General features: G+C 44.8%; 1 protein-coding gene across 2 annotated transcripts in view; it reads left to right on the forward strand.

Annotated features, from left to right (window-relative positions):
• The window catches only part of SHF (Src homology 2 domain containing F), a 423558-nt gene that overhangs the window by 306245 nt on the left and 97794 nt on the right, over positions 1–19519 (forward strand). The window contains exon 4 of one of the 2 annotated variants that reach the window (XM_069624724.1): positions 16683–16856. The exons of the other annotated variant lie outside the window; for it this stretch is intronic. Within the exon in view, the coding sequence (XP_069480825.1) occupies positions 16683–16856 (174 nt within the window). The remainder of the gene's footprint in view (positions 1–16682; positions 16857–19519) is intronic. 2 annotated transcript variants of the gene reach the window in all.

Genomic DNA, 19519 nt, shown 5'->3' on the forward strand with positions numbered 1-19519 from the left:
GGATTTGGAAATCGGGTGGATACCATCCTGGTTTTTGGCCCAATGTCATGATTTTTCCATCGATTTGGCCAAAAAGCTGGCTGGTATCCCCCTGATATGCAAATCCCAGATGGGTTTTTAAAACTTAAAATAGCCTCGGGACCCGGGGACGGGGGCTCTCCTCACTCCATCAACATGACGCGGGACAGGCCACCCGCATAGAAGTAGGACTAGTTTCACAGCTGAAGCTGTAGTCCTACTTCTGTGTCAGTGGCCTGTAGCGTTTTATTTTCAAAATCTGGTCACCCTATATTGAGAGAGCAATGAATGAATTGCAGGCCACTGTGAACACGGAACCCTAGACAGCCTCATGGAAAGATTTTTATAGGCATTGTGGAAAGTACCTGTTCTGCCGGATCCCCTCCAAAGCTTCCCTTGCCATATTCACTCTCATTCCCAACATGTTTGATTTGGAAACTATGTTCGCATGCAAGTTTGGTCCTTTCCCTCAGAAAGATGAGCAGGGCTGCAACGCCGAAGCACGTGCACGCCGCGTGGTCGGTGATAGGGGGAGGAAGAAAGTGTTATTTTCAGAACTCGGCCGCGTGCGGCCTTCTGTAAACGCCGCAGGCCTTGTTATTAGGCTGCAGTGTCCATCGGGAAGTGTGGGCGGCTGAGTGGTGCCCTTGAAATGCATAATTACAGGCCGAGCTGAACAAACAAGCAGAGATGTGTGAGCCAAAGCATAAACTGCACGGCTCCCCGTCCACCCTCGCGGGACTCGCAAGGGTTCACACTGCCTCCCGCCTTCACTTGTCGCAGCCCGACATCATCGCGGCCGCTTAATGCCGCCCTACAGTGACGCCCTGAGGCCACCGGAAGTGTCGGAGTCTGGCGTATCACCGGGTGCCAAGCCTGCCGGGGCACGACAGCCGCAAAAGGTTAATCTCTAATTTATTTCCGTGGGGGGGAGAGGGGGGTGTAAATAATCCTTTTTTGTTTATAATTAAAAACTGCACAGATGTGTTCTGTTAAATTATTAGATCATATGTCCAGGGAAAAAGTAGAGTTTACACATTCAAATCTGTAGAAAAGGCACAGTGAGCTAAAATTATTTGTCAAGGATTACACCTTTTAGTGAAACGGTGAAGCTGAGATTTGAGACCAGTCTGCTACTTAAGCACTTGACAGCGTATCTTCTCAGGTGTAGTAAGTAGTAGTGGGTGTTCATGTTTGGCATTTAAGAATACTCTATTACAGAAATGGCTTGTTGGCTCCAGAAGTAATCCACCTTTACTCAAACTGCTTAAGAAACATATACATTCAAAAAGAACATGCTGAGCAAAAAAACAGTAGCATTGTAGCTTACTACATTTACTGCTCCCCAATGTAACAAATGCACCTTTCAGGGCACAAAATAATGTAAGTTTCAAAAATGACCTTTATGTTTTGCAAAGGTGTTCTCAACACAAAGCCTCAGAAAAAACTAGTGTGATAAGTTTGCCTGTTTGTGTTAACCCAAGCATCCTATTTATTTATATGTAGTTACAAGAAAATGTTCAATTTTGCATGAATGCAAACACATCTTTGTGCGTGTCAAAATTAAAACGCAATGAAAAAGAGAGACACTTGAAATGTTCTTACCTTCAAAAAAGGCACAGACTTGGATATTTATCCGAAGCTTTATTTTGGGCTTTCTAATGCAAAATAGCCAATGTCCCTTAATCTCTGATCACTCACCATTACAAAGGGGGGGTTAAGTTGGCCCCAATGTGGGCTTTTCTGCCTGAGACAGTGGAGTAACTTTTCTGAAAAAGTTGGGGGGACATGACATCTGAAGAAAATGTGCCCCAGCCAAATGAATGGGGACAAAATGGTGTTCCATGAAAGCTGGGGGGGGACAAACACTCCTGTCCCCCCCAAAATTACGCCCATGCCACTCTGTCATTTGGATCATTGCAGAGCTATGAGGGAAGACGGGCACCACAATTTATTGCAGGCTCTTACAAACCCAGAGATGTTATGCTCCTCCCCAGAGACGACCCAAAGAAGAGGATGAAAACCCAGAGACCCCGCAACAAGCCAGGAAGTTAGGCAGGTCTGCTGGAGAGTTCAAATGTGTATGCTGTTGAGAGAAGTTTGTTTTCATACATGCAACCCTCCTGATTAAGGCGAGAGACTAACGATTTTTCTATCAGAAATGTTGCTTTTGTAACTCTCTTCCACCTAAAAAATCTTTAATCCAATGCAGTTCAATAGGAGCATTTAAAATTCCTGCTTCCCCTGACAAAAGCTCCCTCCCAGGCAATCCAAAACATTGGTGTGTATGAATTTTCCTCCATTGGAGCTGACAGAACAAGTCAGTGCTGAAATTGACCTGTAAAATGAGTGAAACACTGAGCAAGCAGGTGTTGGCAGTCCACCTCCTAGCCTTCATGCAACGCCCCCTCGCAATAGTCTTCGTTTGAAGAAAAAAATCACAACTCTGGGCTAAGATTCCATCACCCTTCACCGCTTCATACGTCCGATTAATTTCTTCCAATCATACTCCTCCGGCTGCCTTCTCAAAGTTTTCATGGGTGTCCCGAGAGGCGAATAAGATGAATTCCCTGAAACTGCCCGCCTCTGCTACAGAGCTCTGTAATGTCACGGTAAGTACACTTTGGCTGGTTGTCGCCACCTGCCATCACACATCTGACCACGAGACTGGATGCTGGTGATCGAGGCCAGGAAGCCACAAACTGATGGAGAAGTTTGTGCTTTGCAAGAAACTTCTAAAATGATTAAGAGTCCTTCTGATATACATTGGTGCCCTAAGAACTCGATATGATCTGAGTTCTTCTTGGTGGGTAAATGGTTATTTTCTTTTGTAGGAATTCTGCTCCTTCGCCGTGAATCGCGCTGTGCGTTATGCACATTGTTTTTAACGTAATTTGTGGTTTGATTGGCGCCCAGTGTAAAATATTTAGCGCTGGGGTGATATAGTCCCTTTGTGATAGTTTGAGAAGTCTGGCCGCTGCACTTTGGATAGATTGCAGTTTCTTTAGCAGTTGTCCAGCATTCCAAGGTACAGGCTGTTGGCACAGTCTATTCTCGACATGATGAGTGCAATGATGGTCCGTGTTTTATGAGCAAAGGAGAGGAATAGTGTATAGGAGGAAGAAGCATTTCTTGTTTGCCTACTTGTGGTTCTAGTGTAAGCGCGTTGTCCATTAGGACAGGTTTTTGACTATTTTCAATGGTGTGGGTGCTGTTCCTAGTTCTCTGGGTCATGGGATATAATGGTTATTTTCCTGGTTTTTGGTGATAACCATCATTTCTGTCTTGCCTGGGTTGAGTTTGAGGCTGTTTGTGTTCATCCAGTGGTATAGTTATTTTAGAGAGTCTTCCAGCGTTGTGTTCTCTTCTTGTAGGTCTTTGATTTTGTAGATGATTTGTGTGTCATCAGCGTAGTTGTAGCAGGTAAGGCTGCTTGATTAATGTAGTTAGGTAGATGTTGAAGAGCATTGGGGATAGGGACGATCCTTGTGGTACTCCACAGTCGGTATCTCATGGAGTGGATTTGAAGGGTCTTATATAGACAGATTCCGTTCTTTCAGTTAGGAATGATTTAATCCAGAACAGGGCTTGATCGGCTATTCTGTTTCTAATAGTCGTTTGATGAGGATATCATGGCTGACTGTGTCAAACGCTGCAGAGAGGTTGAGTAGTATCAGGGAAGAGTTTGTGTTGGAGTCTGCGTTTGTCTTTAGGTCATCCCAGATACCTGAGTGCCTTCTCTGTCCCTCTTGTGGGTCTGAAGCCAACTTGTGCCTGGTTCAGCAGCTTTTGTTTTTCTGCATGTTCCTGTGTTAGTTTGTAGATGTTGGTTTCTAGCAGTTTTGCTGGGCAGGGAATGGTTGAGATAGATCGGTAGTTAGAGAGGTCTTCCTCATCGCCTGCCGTGTCCTTGAGTGGTTTGATGTACTCTGATTTGAATGATTGTGGTACTTCTGTTGCGAGTGACGGGTTAAAGAGGTGTCTGAAGTGTTCCATTGGAGTGCTCTGTGTGACAATTGATTTATAGATGTCTCGAGGGCATGGGTCAATGGGGGAGCCTGCTATATTGTTATGTCTTACCAGCTTGACAAATGTCTCTGATATTTGTGGGAAGTGTTTGAGATTGTTCTGTGGTTCACGGTTGGTGGGGGGGGAGTTGTGCATTTTGGTTGACTGGTCTGCATGATTCGGTGGATGTCACCGATTTTATTCTTGAAGTGGTCTGCAAAATCGTTGCATAGTTTCGGTGAAGGTACCAGTGCATTGTTGCAACACAGTGGGTTCCTTATTTTGTTTATACTGTTGAACAGTTCTTTTTGGGTCTTGGCTGCTTTGGTGATTCGGTTGTGGTAGTATTTTTTATTTTTTTGCTTTTTGAATTAATTTTTTATAAGATCGTATTTGTCGTTGGTCAAGTGATTGATTATTATTATTTTTTTTGTCTGGTCGTATTCTTTCCTCCATTCTACCTTGACCACCTTGTTTTTTTATGGCACAGAGTAGGGGCGTAAACCATTTGCCATTGCTCTCTTTGTGATGGGTTGAAAGGCTTTTCTGGGGAGATGCTATTGATTGTTTCTGTGATCCATCTAAGAAGTAACTCTGGTTTTCCGTCGAGTTCAGTTCCGTCCAGACTAGTGGTTGATGGTTTGGTGAGTTCAAGTTGTTCTGTTAAGTTGCTATCTTTGGAGAATCTTCCAGTTTCCTTTTACGATAGTTGGGAGTTTTTTGGGTTGTTCGGTTGCTTTAGTTGGTAGAATAATCACAAATGTAATTATGAGGTGGTCGCTCCACAGTATCTGTATCGGTGGTGCAGCGGTGATAAGGTTTTTGTTGGCGAAGATAGCCCCAAGCGCGTGTCTTGCTCCTTTAACCAAATGGCGTAGTTTCATTGTGAGTTGCTCGGTCAGCGTTTTTTGTGACTTTGCATTTTCTTCTTCAAACCAGATTTTTAAGTCCCAGAGAATTATCAAATATTCATGTTTGATGGCTAGGTTAGTGATGGCTTCTATGAATGTATCAACAAATGCTGCGTTGTATGTTGGTGGTCTGTAAACCAGAATGATATTGAGGTTTGTTTTGGGGTTTACTGTTAAGTGAAGGATTAGGGATTAACAGTTTTTGATGTCTAGTGGTTCGTCTGTTTTTATTTTCAGGTGTTCCTTGTATGCTACTGCAAGTCCTCCTCCTCCTCCTCCTCCTTTTTTCTTTCCTGTTTGTGAGCACTTGAAGTTGTCGGGTAGGTAGCTGTGAGTAGTGTGTTTGGATGTGAAAAAGAGACGAACAATTAATATCCTGGGTAAACAATCAATTCGCCAAGAAGCAAAACACAGTGGGGCAACAATGAAACTAGACCTAACAACAAAACATTTTTTTTAAATGTGCAGTCTGCACTTATTTTCAGCAGTTTTAGTGCTGCTCTGTGCATTAACATTATACAGCCCCAAATAACTCTTACTTTCTGCAAGGGCCGCACTGGTTTCTACACATGAAAAAAATGCGTAACAGGGCTCGAAATTAAGATGCAGGAGCTAAAAGCAGCTCCTGGATGTTGGGCATCAATCACCCTGTAGACAGGAGCTACCACAGGGGTACCTGGAGCTATCATGAGATGCTACTTTCACTTTATACCCATTATGTGTAATCCATTGTGTTTACAAGGTGTATTAGATGGGTTCTAATTCTTTCCTATTAACATTCTCAAATACTCAAAGTTAATGTGACATGTGCATGTGTGTAAGGCCCCAGTTGGCCTGAGGAACCAACATGTAGCTCCTGTGAGATGTTGATGTCAAGCTAACCAGGCTCACCTAGTATAGAAGCAGTAGCTACATCGCTACCAGCAATTCTAAACCTTGCATTACATTAGTACAAAGTGGCCCATATCTGACATCGGTCTTCCCAAGCCCAACTAGCTAGATAGTTTGGTTTAGCATTAAGACGAATTCTCACACTTGCACTCAAGATACTTTGTTGTGTGGTATCTGACCAAAAAAGGGGGAGGTGCTAGGATCCCAATAGCAGAGTACAGGACGGTTCTATGTCATTTCATCATCAGGCATTTCAAAGCCTGCAATTTAAATGTTTGACAGTTCATAAAAAAACATTTGTTTTTGGGGGGGGGGGCAATCCCCCCTCCTACTCCTATTTTTACCTATACCCAACCCCCAACCAGTTATCTGCCCCCCCCCCCCCCCGCTCCCCTCAAATTCGATGAACTGGCAAACAAGTTTAAGCTGCAGGCTTTGAAATGCCTGACGATAAAAGAACATCATACCTACAGGACAACACCACATAATGGCAGTCACTGTATGCACCAAGGTCAGCGCAATCTAACTGCAGCACGACACTTACACCACTTCAGAACACCTCTCGGACTTCTTCTTACACCTGCTAGCTACCCCATGTAAGCAGTACGCATCCACTCATGTTTTCTACATGAATCCATAACTTGGTGTTCTTAGACAGCTCATTCATTTTTAAGTTGTGTTTTAATAAAGAATTGCTTAAAATTACTCTATAGCACTTACCTTTGCCCAATTGCCTAAATAGTAGCCTTACTCTCTCCCCACTCTCCCTCTTGAATTCCCCATTTTCTTCACTATTCCTCAAGCAGACTAACGGTCTGGAGCACCCTGGGCGGCGTCACAATACGTCGCGGGCAAGGACCAGGTACTTTGAAACTACTACATTGGTGATTTGGCACAGTATCAAAGCAGAGTGACATAACATATTGCAAAATATTTTGCTGTCCCCTTCACTCCCCCTTATCGATTTATGTAAACAGACTGCTTTGAACCCCTTCAGTTATTTTGTGCATGTGGCGTTCTTGGCTTCTTCGTCCCAATTCCCTGTCGGGAATGTGACGGGAAATGGGCAGATGCAGTTAGGATTAATGCAGAAAGTGCAGTGGGCAGCAAGCAGCCTAGCTTGGAAGGTTCCATTGGACTTAGCCGAATTGCTTTCATCAGGTTTTTTTGGTATTTTATTTTAGTAGTTAAAAAAAAAAAAATTGAACGGTTGATTTAGCCACAAATATATGCGGTGGGATGAACCTCCTCACCCCCCCCGCCTTAGTCCCACACTAAGATAGATTTGTGAATGTCAGCCTGCGTCGCATCTAGATAGGACTCTGAATATTAGCATGCCCGCACCTACGCTAAACGTGAAGACTAGCACAGGCCACACTTAGAACTGTGGCCAATTGGCAAACTTGAATGTTAGCAGGTGCAACACTTAGAATTGTGAACTATTAGCCTGAGTAGCATCCAGATTAAGTTATGAATGTTAATCATGCCCACACCTAGACAGATTTCTAAACACTAGCCTGCGCCGCACCTAGAAAAGACTGTGAATGTGGGCATGCCCACATGTGAAGGCCAACAAGTGCCACACTTAGACAAAACTGTGAATGTTAGCATGCTAAAGGTCATGTAACCCACTAACCAATACAAGCCCAAACTCTGCATACTTATCTCACTCAAAAACTCACGCAACCATCTCTCGCACAACAAGCCGCACGCACTTCACAACACCGCAACAACAGATAAGCCGGAGCAACAGCTCACGCGGACTGACACCGATCCAATACCTGCACCAAAGCTCAGCACCCGGTGTACACAGAGTTGAAGCTGCCAACAGAACACCACTCCTCTCACTATCCTACTCCCTCTTCACCCAACTAACCAATCCCCCGCCTTATCATTTACAGATCCGCCAGAGCGCCTGGGGATCAATTCCGTTGGTGATGGTGCGCGGTACAAATACCTTAAACATTTACATTCATTATTAGCCCAAGCCCTCTTCCCCCAGCGCCATATATTTTTGGCAAAATCCACTCAAAAAGACTCAACCAAATCTGGCAGGGCTAAAACTCCCATTCTTGCTTAAATTTGTTTATTTTTCCTCCTTGCAGCGTGAAATCCTTCTCTGGCCAGAAGAAAATGCTCTAAGATGGCGCGCCCTGGAGTGTAATTTTTGCAACCTGTCATCAATATATTTAAAGATCGTCCCACCATTGGGAAACTGGGGACGGGGAGCCATACTAGGTTGCTGTGGTGGATTTACCAATATAGAGATTTAAACCGTTCGCAGGTGTCTATAGTAAGTGCTTGTCTTCGTAGAGGCATCTCTGAACTGGTGGTCGCCTTCCTGTTGCACGGGACCCACTAGGTTAAATGGCCTGCCATCCCCTCAGAAGTCCCCTCGCTGAGCTGTGTGCCGCTGCAGAATGCAAAACGCTTGCTCAGGTGGTTCAAGGTCATTCCTTCCACATCGTTGTGCATGACTTTGACACTTACGTCGCCAACACTAATATTCCAGAATCTTCAAGAAAATGCTGGGCATCATAAGGAGGTTGCTGCTCATATCACCAACTTTAGCATTTGGAAGCTTAGCACTGACCTAGAACTCGGTGCATATCTCTGGGCTCACTCTATCTCCCGGTGGACCAAGCCTGCAAATGCAGACCCGTCCAGTCAAAGATCTGTCTTTTTCGATGAACTGTGGCTTTTGCCGACGCGACCTCTGTCATTTTTGGGGTTTCTCGAGGCTCGTGATGAAAGTGAATGCAGTCATGAAGCGTGCATGCTTTCATCTGCGTCTTCCATGTGAGCTACTTCACCCTTTGTGGTGCCCCACCCTGAAGGTGGAACTTAACGTTTCAATGCTATTTTCCAAGTTTCCTATTGCAATAGCAAAAGGGCCTCCAAGTGCCAGACACTACAGACCCTCTCTCGCCACACTTCAAGCGCCCCCCCTTCTCCTACTATGCAAACCTTATTATCACCTACATCGCCAAGAGCAAGTCACCAGGCCGTTTACATCACTGTACAACCCTGCATGCAGGATCGCACGTGCTAAACTTCTTTTTTGCTCCCACAGTGACGTCAGGATTAAGTGTACAAAAAATGTACTAGCTTTCACAGACACCAGTCACAATGGCTACGTTTTCACTTCATGCTAACCAAACAGTAAAGTGAATAAAATCAGGAAGCCCACCCCCCCCTTTTCTTGCAAAAACCCCAGAAATGGGATCCATGCAGTATATTCTCGGCCGCCCCGTTTTGCTCTTTTCCTCCACAGGCTAATCTCTGGATACCCATGGTGGGTGCACAGTGCTACAACTTCCAGGTAAGATTCGGTGCTCTGAGACCACCACGTTGGTGATTCAGCTCTGTATAAAGCTTTATAAACAAAACACAGCATAAATTATTACTACCTGCCCTGAGTTTGCTTTAACTACAAAGCGGAAGCAGTCCATTGCAGCCCACTTCCGCATTGCCTCACCGGGATTGAAGCTTTGTTTACTGGAAGTTGAATGACATTTTTGTGTTCCGGACCGCTTTAGGTGAGGAGTGCAAGGCCAAAAAATAAATATCCTGGGTGTTTAGGTTGTTGAAGGGACACAGAACATACTGCACCCCTGCTCTCCTCCCCCCAGCCCCAACTAGGGTAAGTGCGACAGTCAGAGGACGCCCAAAATTAGCGTAGCCCCGGATCTTTTCCAGACTAGCAACACTCCTGGCAACAGTGTAGTTCCAACAGACACAATGGCCTGCCGCAAAGAGGATCTGCGCACGCTGACACGAGCAGTAAGGCGCGCACATCGAAGCAGCAACATGAATTTTCCTGAGGGGGGGGGTTGCGGTCCTCCACCTTCTTGCACAGAGATCCTTTACCCTCCCCATGTGTGGTCTGGATGTCCCATGCAGACCATACCACTGACAGCCGCAATACCCCACAGAGCGCTACACTGTTACTAGGGCAGGTAACATTGACTCATAATACTGTTTATGTGACAATTAAAACGGCATCTCCAATGCATAGTAAGTATCGCCAAAAAGTAAGCCAGCAGAATCGACCATTTATGTCAGCATTAACCATACTTAGCCCCCACCCCGTAAGTGTGGGAAGCCTTCCGTAAATCAATGAAAAATGCTAGTAGTACAAATCCCACAGTTCCAATAAAAGGGACAGGATGGCTTTCTCACGTGGAATTGGCGAAACTTGAGTGCCTTGCCCGCTGTGTTGTAAAATGCAATATTTGATAATGATGTTTTACCAAAGAGATGATGTCCGGGGTACTACTCATGTTTGTGGCAAAATAATAAAGCAGTTTACACCTGTGGCCACGCTACTGGTGCCCGGGGCGATTCATATTTTCCTAGCCGTTTCCATGTAAAATTTACAGCACAAATCAGTTTAAAGCAGCCCTTTCCTCGGGGCAGACGATGAAACGGGCCTCCTGACACTTTGCTGCGTTGGTGAACGACCCTTATATTTTCAGGAAAGCAGTGTTTCAGTCCATAGTGTACTTTTATACAATCATAGAGCTTCCCGAGTGAAGACTAGCCAGGAGGCTGTGTTTACATTGGATTCCGGCAGTTCATCTCGTCTATTATACATGTGCGCAACAGGGGCCTTGGCTTTCAAAACGGAAAGCGGAGCTCCAGCAAAGAACATGGCGGGGGTCACGTGTAAGGGTAGTGCCGGCCCAGCTCCCCTGGGTGCTCAGTCTGTGTGCACTCTGCACCTGTAGTCATTAAAACTATATGAATCTGCTGCCTGTGCACCGCATCAGCCTCGGCGAGGAAGACGCAATACAAGTCCAGTATCTTAGGGGACATACACAGGGGTGACCACAGTGCTTTAATTGGGGTAAGAGATTGAGGGGGGGTGGGCTCATAATGGGTCATGGCTTCCATGGTGGGCGTGGCCTGAAAAGTGCACACGGCATAGTAAGGTGTGCAAACAAATATATAAATGTATGTAAGCATTTATATATTTGTATGCGTACATTTCTATGGTTTGTGTACTTTTCAAGCCATCTTTTATAAACATAGAAATATGTAATATATTTCTATATTTTATAAAAGATGGCTTGAAACCTACACAATTCAAGCCATCTTTTATAAAGCTTTGAGGACGGACAAAACCCGAGCTGTCTTTGTCCGTTGGCAAAGCTTGTTAAAAGATGGCTTGAATTTGTGTACTTTTCATGCCATCTTTTATAAAGCTTTGTCAACGGACAAAAATGCCTCGGGCTCAGTGATCCGTGGTCTGCAGAGCAGATAGATCAGAGCCCGAGGGGTCGTTGACCCTTTTTGAACCCGAGGGCTCTGTGATCTAATCTGGAGTTTAGATCAGAGCCCACAGGTTCGCCAAGGGTCAGTGACCTGTGGAAACAAAGGGGCCATAACTTCCTCTTGTGACTCCTCACGCGAGGGGTCACAAGAGGAAGTTACAGTGACTGACAGAAGTGCCAGCCAGCCACAGCGTTGCTGAAACTGCAACTTCCAGTTTCAGCAATGCTGACTTTTAAAAAGGCGTGCACACCTCGCGTCGCGACTACGGCCGTGGCTGGATAATGTGTCCCGCCATGGCGTGGTGGGACTGGGGGCCCAGCCCACTTAAAGCACTGGGTGACAAGATGTCCCGGTTTTGCATGGACTGTCCCCGGATTGGTGCCTCTGTCCCCCTGTCAAATTTTTTTTTTTTTTTTTTTTCCTGCGCACAGATTTTGGGGAAAGGGAGGCTCACCAACTTCACATAATTGTAACCGCAAACAATTATAAAGTTAATTTATACCATAACACACTTGTAGGTTGGACTCGATCCCATAACCTTTCAGGTACCACCCACATGCATTAACTGGTTAAGCCTCAGAGACACGCTAAGAATTGGATGAACAGAAAGGCCTATCATATCAATCAGAGCAATAGCTGTTTTATGAACATGTATACATCCTGATTAAAAACAGCACATTTTATTTATAAGTATGATCAGTTCTGGAAATACGACGGGCGGGGGGCATGCAGTGGGACTGGGGGGTGAAATGTGGTGAGGGAAATGGGGGCGGCGGGGTGCTGTTAGGCAGGATAGTGTTGGCCTTCTCAGTTTTTCTTCTTGAAAATCTGGTCACCTTAGAAAAACAGCTTTTACCGCGATTGCGGGTTGCTTTGATTCCCCAACTTCCTCAACCTCTGCTACTTCTTTGGGCTCACTTAGGACCCATACCCTCCAGCACAGGTGTCTCTGGTCCGACCACCTTAATTGACAGCTTGCTTTCACTCCCTAAACCTTCGGCTTGCCTTCTGCCTCTGGCCTTGACTTGCTGCAAAGTCACAGCTCTGCAATCACCGTGCCTCGGCTTACATGGAGAAAACTTTACTTTCAGCACATCTTTCTCTGCGCAGCCTCTGCAATTCAGGTTTTGAGAACACAGGACCTTCTCAGAACGTGCAGGTGAAATCTGCTGTCTCTACGTTCTGGCGTCCCTTCAGTGTTCCCCCTTCCTCATGATTTGCCAGCATTCTGCTTCTCCTCTTCTACTACTACTAGCCTTACAACTCCTGCTCCCGCTGCGTCCTGCTCTCCTTTCCTGTTGGGCCTTTTATACCACACAGGTTTGCCAATTCACTTCAGGTGTGAGCCATCAGTCCCAATTACCTGACTCCTACAACGGCTATTAGGCTTAATTGCCTCACCTACTACATCTACATGCCTCTTCAGTCCTCTTCCTCATCTCAGTCTCTCTAGGATACTCAGACATGTAGTTTGTTTCAACAAAGTCCGTTTTTCCTGCTTTCTGATTACGTATAAAGCCTGAAGGCATCAAGAAGGACAACATAGTGTGAATTAAAAACAAACACTTTTATTTAACTTAAATGTCAGGATGGTTGAAGGCCTAGCATGTGCTATGCTAAGGTGCGACTTGCCTACCTAAATAAAACAAAGGAAAGTCTGAGTCAAAGAGCTCAACTCAAGAATCTGTCTGTGTCCAGAACCTATGCTTGCCCTCACAGTTTATCTGTACAATGTGTAGGGATGCCAGCAACCAAAAGAAACAGTGTCCAACATAAAGTTCTGAGCCTCTTCCAGCTTGCAGCTTCCTTCCCCAAGTATAAAACAGTTCCAGCAAAAGTCTCAAATGTACCTCTCAAGTTCATGATGATACCGTTTTATCAATACTCCCTTCCTCAAGTTCCAAGTAATACTATTCCAAGCACCAAAGAACCTTGAGACTCTGGTCTCAAGTGTATACATGTCTCAAGTCTCGGGGTTCCCTTCCCCATGACTTTATTTCTGCAGCACAAAAATATCCTTTTTCTTTTCCAAGTTCTTTGCCACTTTTTTGCCCTCTTTTTATGGTGGGTTTTCCATGCATACATTTCAAAAGGGTAAAGACCATATGCAAATCAGGGCTTGGTCACATCCCTTCTGCACAAGACCACACGCATCCCCAAACATGTTTCAGCCTTGTGCACAGATGGGAGAAGGTGGGAAAGAGAAGAGAGACTTGGATTGTTGGCACATCTTGGAGAAGATCTGGGATTGTAAGGGGGAGGTTGGTGATAGTACAGAGGAGGATGTTAATAGTGTGGAGATGTAGGAGTATCAAAGAGGAGTTGGTTTGAGAATAGCAAGAGGTGATGTGTGGAAAGATGGTAACTTTAAACACATTGTCAAAGATGCTTTCATGAAGATTGAGACGAGAGAGGGAGTGGCCCTTGAGAAAATGAGACATGAGAAATCCAAAAAGTGGTTGGAGAAAGAAGAGAGAATATCAGAAGGGCTATTGAGTAGGACCGAGAAGAGGTAGAGGAACTGAGCGATAGGTAGGAATGTTCTGGTGGGCCTATTTGGCCTTAATTGGGTGTTAAACCGGAGGAAGAACGACTGCATGGAAGGACATTTACCTCAGATTCAGAGGTGAACGAGGGGACCAAAATCCTGGGAGCAAAGGGTAAGTTGCTCCTGGAGAAACTTCCCTTAGGCAGACAAGAGGACTCTCCTCCATGGCTCAGCTCTGCTTTAGGGGGGCGAGCTTCCTGAGGAAGCATAGATACACGAGGTGTAGCTGGTTGCTCTTCTGGTGGAGAAACTCCAGCACTAACTCTTCAGCCTCGAGAAAGCCCAACAAAGCTAGTAGGCTGGAGGACAGACCTACCACCTTAAAGAAACCACAAATTAGGCCTGAGAGATAAGTTTAGGGACCACCAAAACCCTGCAACGCAAGACCAAGGGAAACCCGGTCCTGGAATTATCAGCAACTTTTATTTGAGCACTTTGCTTCCCCGAAGGACACTTTTATTTTGGTTAAGTTTCCAAGATGCTTACCAGACATGGGACAGCATATCCATCCTTAGTACTATGTGTGGTGAAGGCTCATGTTGGTTTTTTTGCCCACCCTTTCTACTCGTACCTCCCTAATGCATTTTATTTTTTAAAGAAGTATCGTCTGTCTCATATGATCCACATGACAGACCTTAAAGAGGTCCTAAGGTTTATACAAAACTAACATGTTGTCCTTGTTTTTCATGTGTTCTCTTCTGCCAGTTTCTCACCCAAAAAATCATCCAACTCATTGTTGACAGTTTTATGAGCATTGTTACTACTTGGGTAGTATTTGGTTTTGCAAACTAACTTAAGTCCAGCAGCTGGAAGTGTCAACGAGGAGGGGAAGAAATTCAGTCCTACGGTCTATTTTAGCAGCAAATATCCACAAGACTATTATTAGAGGCAGTACCACCTGTGGTAGTCTCTCCAGTACGACTCTTCTGTTATGAGTACTGGGAGTACTGTTATGCTAGGTTATTTATAACGTGCTTAATACCCAGAGGTTTCTAAGCACGGACCGAACCTGTGTTGCTCATGTCGTCTTGCTTCCAACACGTTGCCCCTGAGCTATCCTCCTGTTGGCACTACTAGTGATGCTTCCACTAAATATGACTTGTTCTTCCAGTATCAGAAGCACTTGCGTTCTTACTAGGAGTAGTATTACTGATATAGCCCTAGTACTAACAAGACTGGGACTTCTCATTGCTATTGCATCTCCTTCCATTGGTATAGCTAGGAGTACTTCCTGTTGCAAAATCAATTAAAACTCAACCTTTTACTTGGTTTTTGCAGCTAGAAGGTATCTGCAGACTCCACCTCTCCTCTCACGATGTCACTTCCTGTTACAGGGATAGTACACAGTTCAGAAAATACAAATTTTGAAAATAATGTAGGCGTTTTGGCTGGAAAACCAGTAGCAAATAAAATATTAATAGTAATGAAAAACACATTTAATTTTTCTAAAAACCTTAAGTGACCTTGAAGGCAGAGATTGCTTACTGAGTACATACAATGTAGTCAAGCGCGTAGACATGTCATGGAATGCAAAGTGTTGTAGCTAGCTTGAGTGCGATCCGTGTGAAGTGTTTTGCAGTGCTCCGCCCCATACCTGGTCCATTCCAGCGTGGAGGCTGCTGCCCCACTGGTGATATAGCTTCTATTGAGGAGCGGGTTCGGTGGCGACTGCAGTGAAGGCTCTGGAGCTGCTCAAGAGTTTGGTCAGTTTGTAGTAGGAGGTCACCTGACACCGCAAATGTGGCAAAGTTGGTGCTGTGCATAGTCCAAAATTCAAAGTCCAATCTTCTGAAACCCAATATGAAAAAAGTAAATGATCTATTACAAAACGGTGATGGTGGGAAAAGCTTGGAAAATGATTCCGGTTGAATTGAACATTAGGTTGCAGTGACATTTGAGCTCCTGCTTTGCAACACGGAAATTCAGCATCTTCTAAGCAGGTTGAGGAATCGCAACAAATTCCCAGGGTGCTTAGTGAGTCAATGATTCCTGTGGATCTTTCGCTCTCTGGGTAGGCCAGAGGAAGGAAACCCTTCTAATGTTATTGATGTGAAAGGGAAATGGGTGTATGCGCACAATGTCCTGGTCGCTTTCTCTTTACACACTTCCTCTTCGTATCCCTGGTTGGAGTAGGAGTATTGTCTGTATTGCGTTTTTCAGGAACAAGGGTTTCCCTGGGTCAAAAATAGTTGCTTTCAATAATGCGTACAAGACTGTTGGCTGGAGGCGTGAAGGTCATAAGGTACCGCCCACCTCCCATGCATGTATGTGGTTGCCGTTAGAAAGCATTGGATGCTCCTGTGTAGTAGTTCTCCCTGCATGGACATGGTTCGAATAGCGGGGGTTTTCATAGGAGTTTTTAACTAGTGTGTAGAATGTATTTTTTTGTGTTTTTGTTTCTCTTTGTGGTTAGGACTGATGGGTAATGCCACCATCCCATTATGTTGAGCCTGTTCTCTGCTTCTTCTAATCCTTCAGTGCCAGGGTAAATGCATTTTGGCCGATCACTTGCAAACAATTGGTTGGATCATGCAGGGGGTGTTTAATCTTGATGAAAACACCATTGCTGAATTTCTTGGCTAGTATGAAGATAGGTGACAGCGCTACTGTCAAACTCATGAGCCACTGGAATGTTCTATGGTTGGATTGGCTTTCCTGAACCACTGGAACGTTCTTGCGTTGGATTGGCCTTGCCTTTTTTTCGTTGCATAGTCCAATTCTCTAGCCAGTCACCAAGGGAGCAATTAGAGTTAGCACTGGTTGTGTGGGAGCTATCTTCCGAGCCAATGGCCAAGATGCAAGCGAAGCAGGAGACCTGGAAGGGTGTAGAGCGTGGAATGGCACGTGTAGCACTAAAGGCTTCTAAACCTGGCCTGCCTCTTCGGGTTCTCATGTCTATACTTCTTCCCTCTGCATTCTCTTGTAGAATTTCTGTTCTATAATCTATGCAGTCATTCTCAATATCCCTTTTTCTTTTGCCCTGTCTCTTTCTCCTCCCCTTTCTGTCACAATCTGCTGACACCAACCAGTTGAGATCAAAGTTATCAAGGACCTGCCGTGGCCGCCGCCCGTGGGGCAACTCGACAGTGGCACAACCGAACCTGAGGGTGAGGACACGGGCCCCCACGCGCAACACCACCACCACCACCTGCAACATTCAGCGCCGCAACTGCAATCCCAGCACAGCCTCGAAGACAGCACTGGTGGGTGTGAAACGAACAAAAACTAAGCTGCATGCCAAGTAATAACCTATCCCCAAAGCATGCATCGAGAGCTGGTCTCGTCGCCACTAACTGCAGTAATCCATGCATTGCTTCCTCGCTGTATTTCAAAAATATAACTAGGCAATACTAAGCAGCCTGGCCTTGTGTCCATGTGAATTTTGTTTCTGCATGTGCAGTATTGGTGATCATGAAGTCTTACGCTAACCCCTCTTTGGGGCAGACTATTTCCCCTGTGGCATGACGGGTCACAAGGTGCCAACCTGTAATGACCAGGAAAAGAGTTCAACCGCAGCACCTGGGTTCCTTGCGGTATAAAGTCGAAGTGGTGTGTGATTGCATTTAGATGCTATAGCTTGCATAGATGCGGACTACATTTACTGTCTACGTGCATGTCTCCACCTGCCATGATTATAATGAGGTTGGCAGGTGCCTCGGATACTATTACACTTTTAACAAAACGTAATGACTACCGACACATCCACTAACATTTCAGAGACAATAACTAATTATCATTAAGTGGTGATGCTGCGGGTATTACGTTTAAAAAGACTCTATATATTTATCCATTGATCCAAAATGATAATTTCAAAATAACTCCAGATAAATACAAACAGGGTAACTCTTCTATACTGCACAGCAAGGTTGAATCCTACAAACCATAGTACAGATCCCTGGGAAACAGCTGGATCTAAAATGGCGGCACTCTCCGCCTTGAGACCGTGCACAGACGCAGTGCAAGCACGAACATTGACAGAGTAACTGTGAGGCCCTCTACTTTGACGGTAAAGCTGAAACCAAGGCACAAACGGGGCGCCCCTGAGAGGTAGAATGGAACTCCCCATTTGTCACTATCCTCAAAGCACCTCTAGGGCATAATGTCAGGAGACATCTCAGGGAACCAAGTGTGGTCAGTTGCACCTAGAACTACCAACAAGCACCATATCCACTGTTTGGCAAGTAAATGAAGTGAGTCTAAGCAGGGTCTGGTATGGGCATGCCACTATACGGCCAGTCCCACTGACTTAATTGGTGAACCAAAATACAAGCTTTGCAGCCTGTTAAAAAATCCATATAAAAAGCCGTTTTCTAAGGATACTTACAGCCATGGTGGCATGAGAACTCATTAGAGAGGGCTGTGCCCTCTTTATACCCCTTGCATGCGAGTACAAATCCTAAATTCCCTAATAGTCGAACATGCGGGTCATGTCTTTCGTTCTCCTTGATGGGACAGGACTAAAGTTCTCCAGAGGTTACGCCCAAGCTATCCCTGATACATGCAACAACAATTATTCCTAACTACACCAATTCATTCTCGGTCAGGTTAATCGAAATCAAAAAGCATTCATTGCTATACATGTTGACGCCTTATACGTAAACCCCAACACTGCAGTGACGCTTATTAAGAACACATATTCAAAGAGTGTACAAGTTCAAATGCAAGAAGAAAGGAGATACATGCTTAGTACCACCAATGGTTTAAAACAATAAACATAAACAATAAAGGTCCCATTCAATATTGGGTTGAGATGCGGCTAAAAGAATCGAATTCATGCACACTAAGTGCTAATGACTTCAGATGTACACGAGGTGCTAGTAACTCTAGAACATGGTTTCCTTCGAAATTGTCAATCGCCATAAATCCATAGGGTTCCGCTCTTTTTTTCATACTTCTGTTGTATTTATCATTGGTTTGTGTATGTCTGTAGATGTTTCTGCGTATGACCAATAACACGCTTCATCAGGACTCATAAAATAAGAAAAGATGATTCTGTCAATGGAAACCATAAAAGGGAGAGTCAACAAATTATTACCATGATGGAGACCAAATAGTGTGCCCTTATTGATACGATGGCAAACACACTCACCATCAACTACATGTCCCACGTTAAGAGAAGCAGATGAACTTCCTCAGTGAATGGTGATCCCAATGGGGTTTCCTAGAGTAAATACAACAGATGTATCAAAAAGAGTGGAACCATATGGATTGATGACTATTGCCATTTTGAATGGAAACAATATTCTGAAAGCATTAGCACCTTGTGTACATCTGAAGTCAATGGCACCTTGTGTGCATGGATTGGATTAGATTATCTGCATCTCAACCCAATATTGAATAGGACCTTAATTTATTTTATTTTCATTGTGATTGTTTTAAAACATTGGTGGTACTAGGTGGCATATGCATCTTTCTCCTTGGATTTGAACTTATACACTTTTGCTATATGTATTCTTAATAAATGTCACTGCGGTTTTGGTGTTTGCGTGTCAGGTGTCTGAATGTACAGCATCAAGTGCTCTTTGATTTTGAGTAACCTGACTGAGTATGACTCTGTGTAGGTAGGAGCATTCTTGGTTGCATATATAGATTACCCCATTTACTACCGTTGGTGACCTAAGTTTGTTGCGATTACAAGCTATTCCTGAGGCTTCCCGCCCCCTCAAAAAGACTCTAAAGCCACATGCCTACACCGACAATGAAGCATCTGCCTTTGTATGTGGTGGGGTTCCCTCTTCCTGTCTAAGAGGAAGGAGCCCCAGGAGTTCACAAATAAAAACACTCCTAGTCCTGGAAAGGTTTTGTTGCGGGATCCGATACCTGAACGTCTGCTTCCCAGGCTTTCTCAACACACTCTCCCACTGAA

The sequence above is a fragment of the Ambystoma mexicanum genome, chromosome 11 (assembly GCF_040938575.1).
Source record: "Ambystoma mexicanum isolate Mex_15411 chromosome 11, UKY_AmexF1_1, whole genome shotgun sequence".
In the NCBI taxonomy this organism is placed as follows: Eukaryota; Metazoa; Chordata; class Amphibia; order Caudata; family Ambystomatidae; genus Ambystoma; species Ambystoma mexicanum.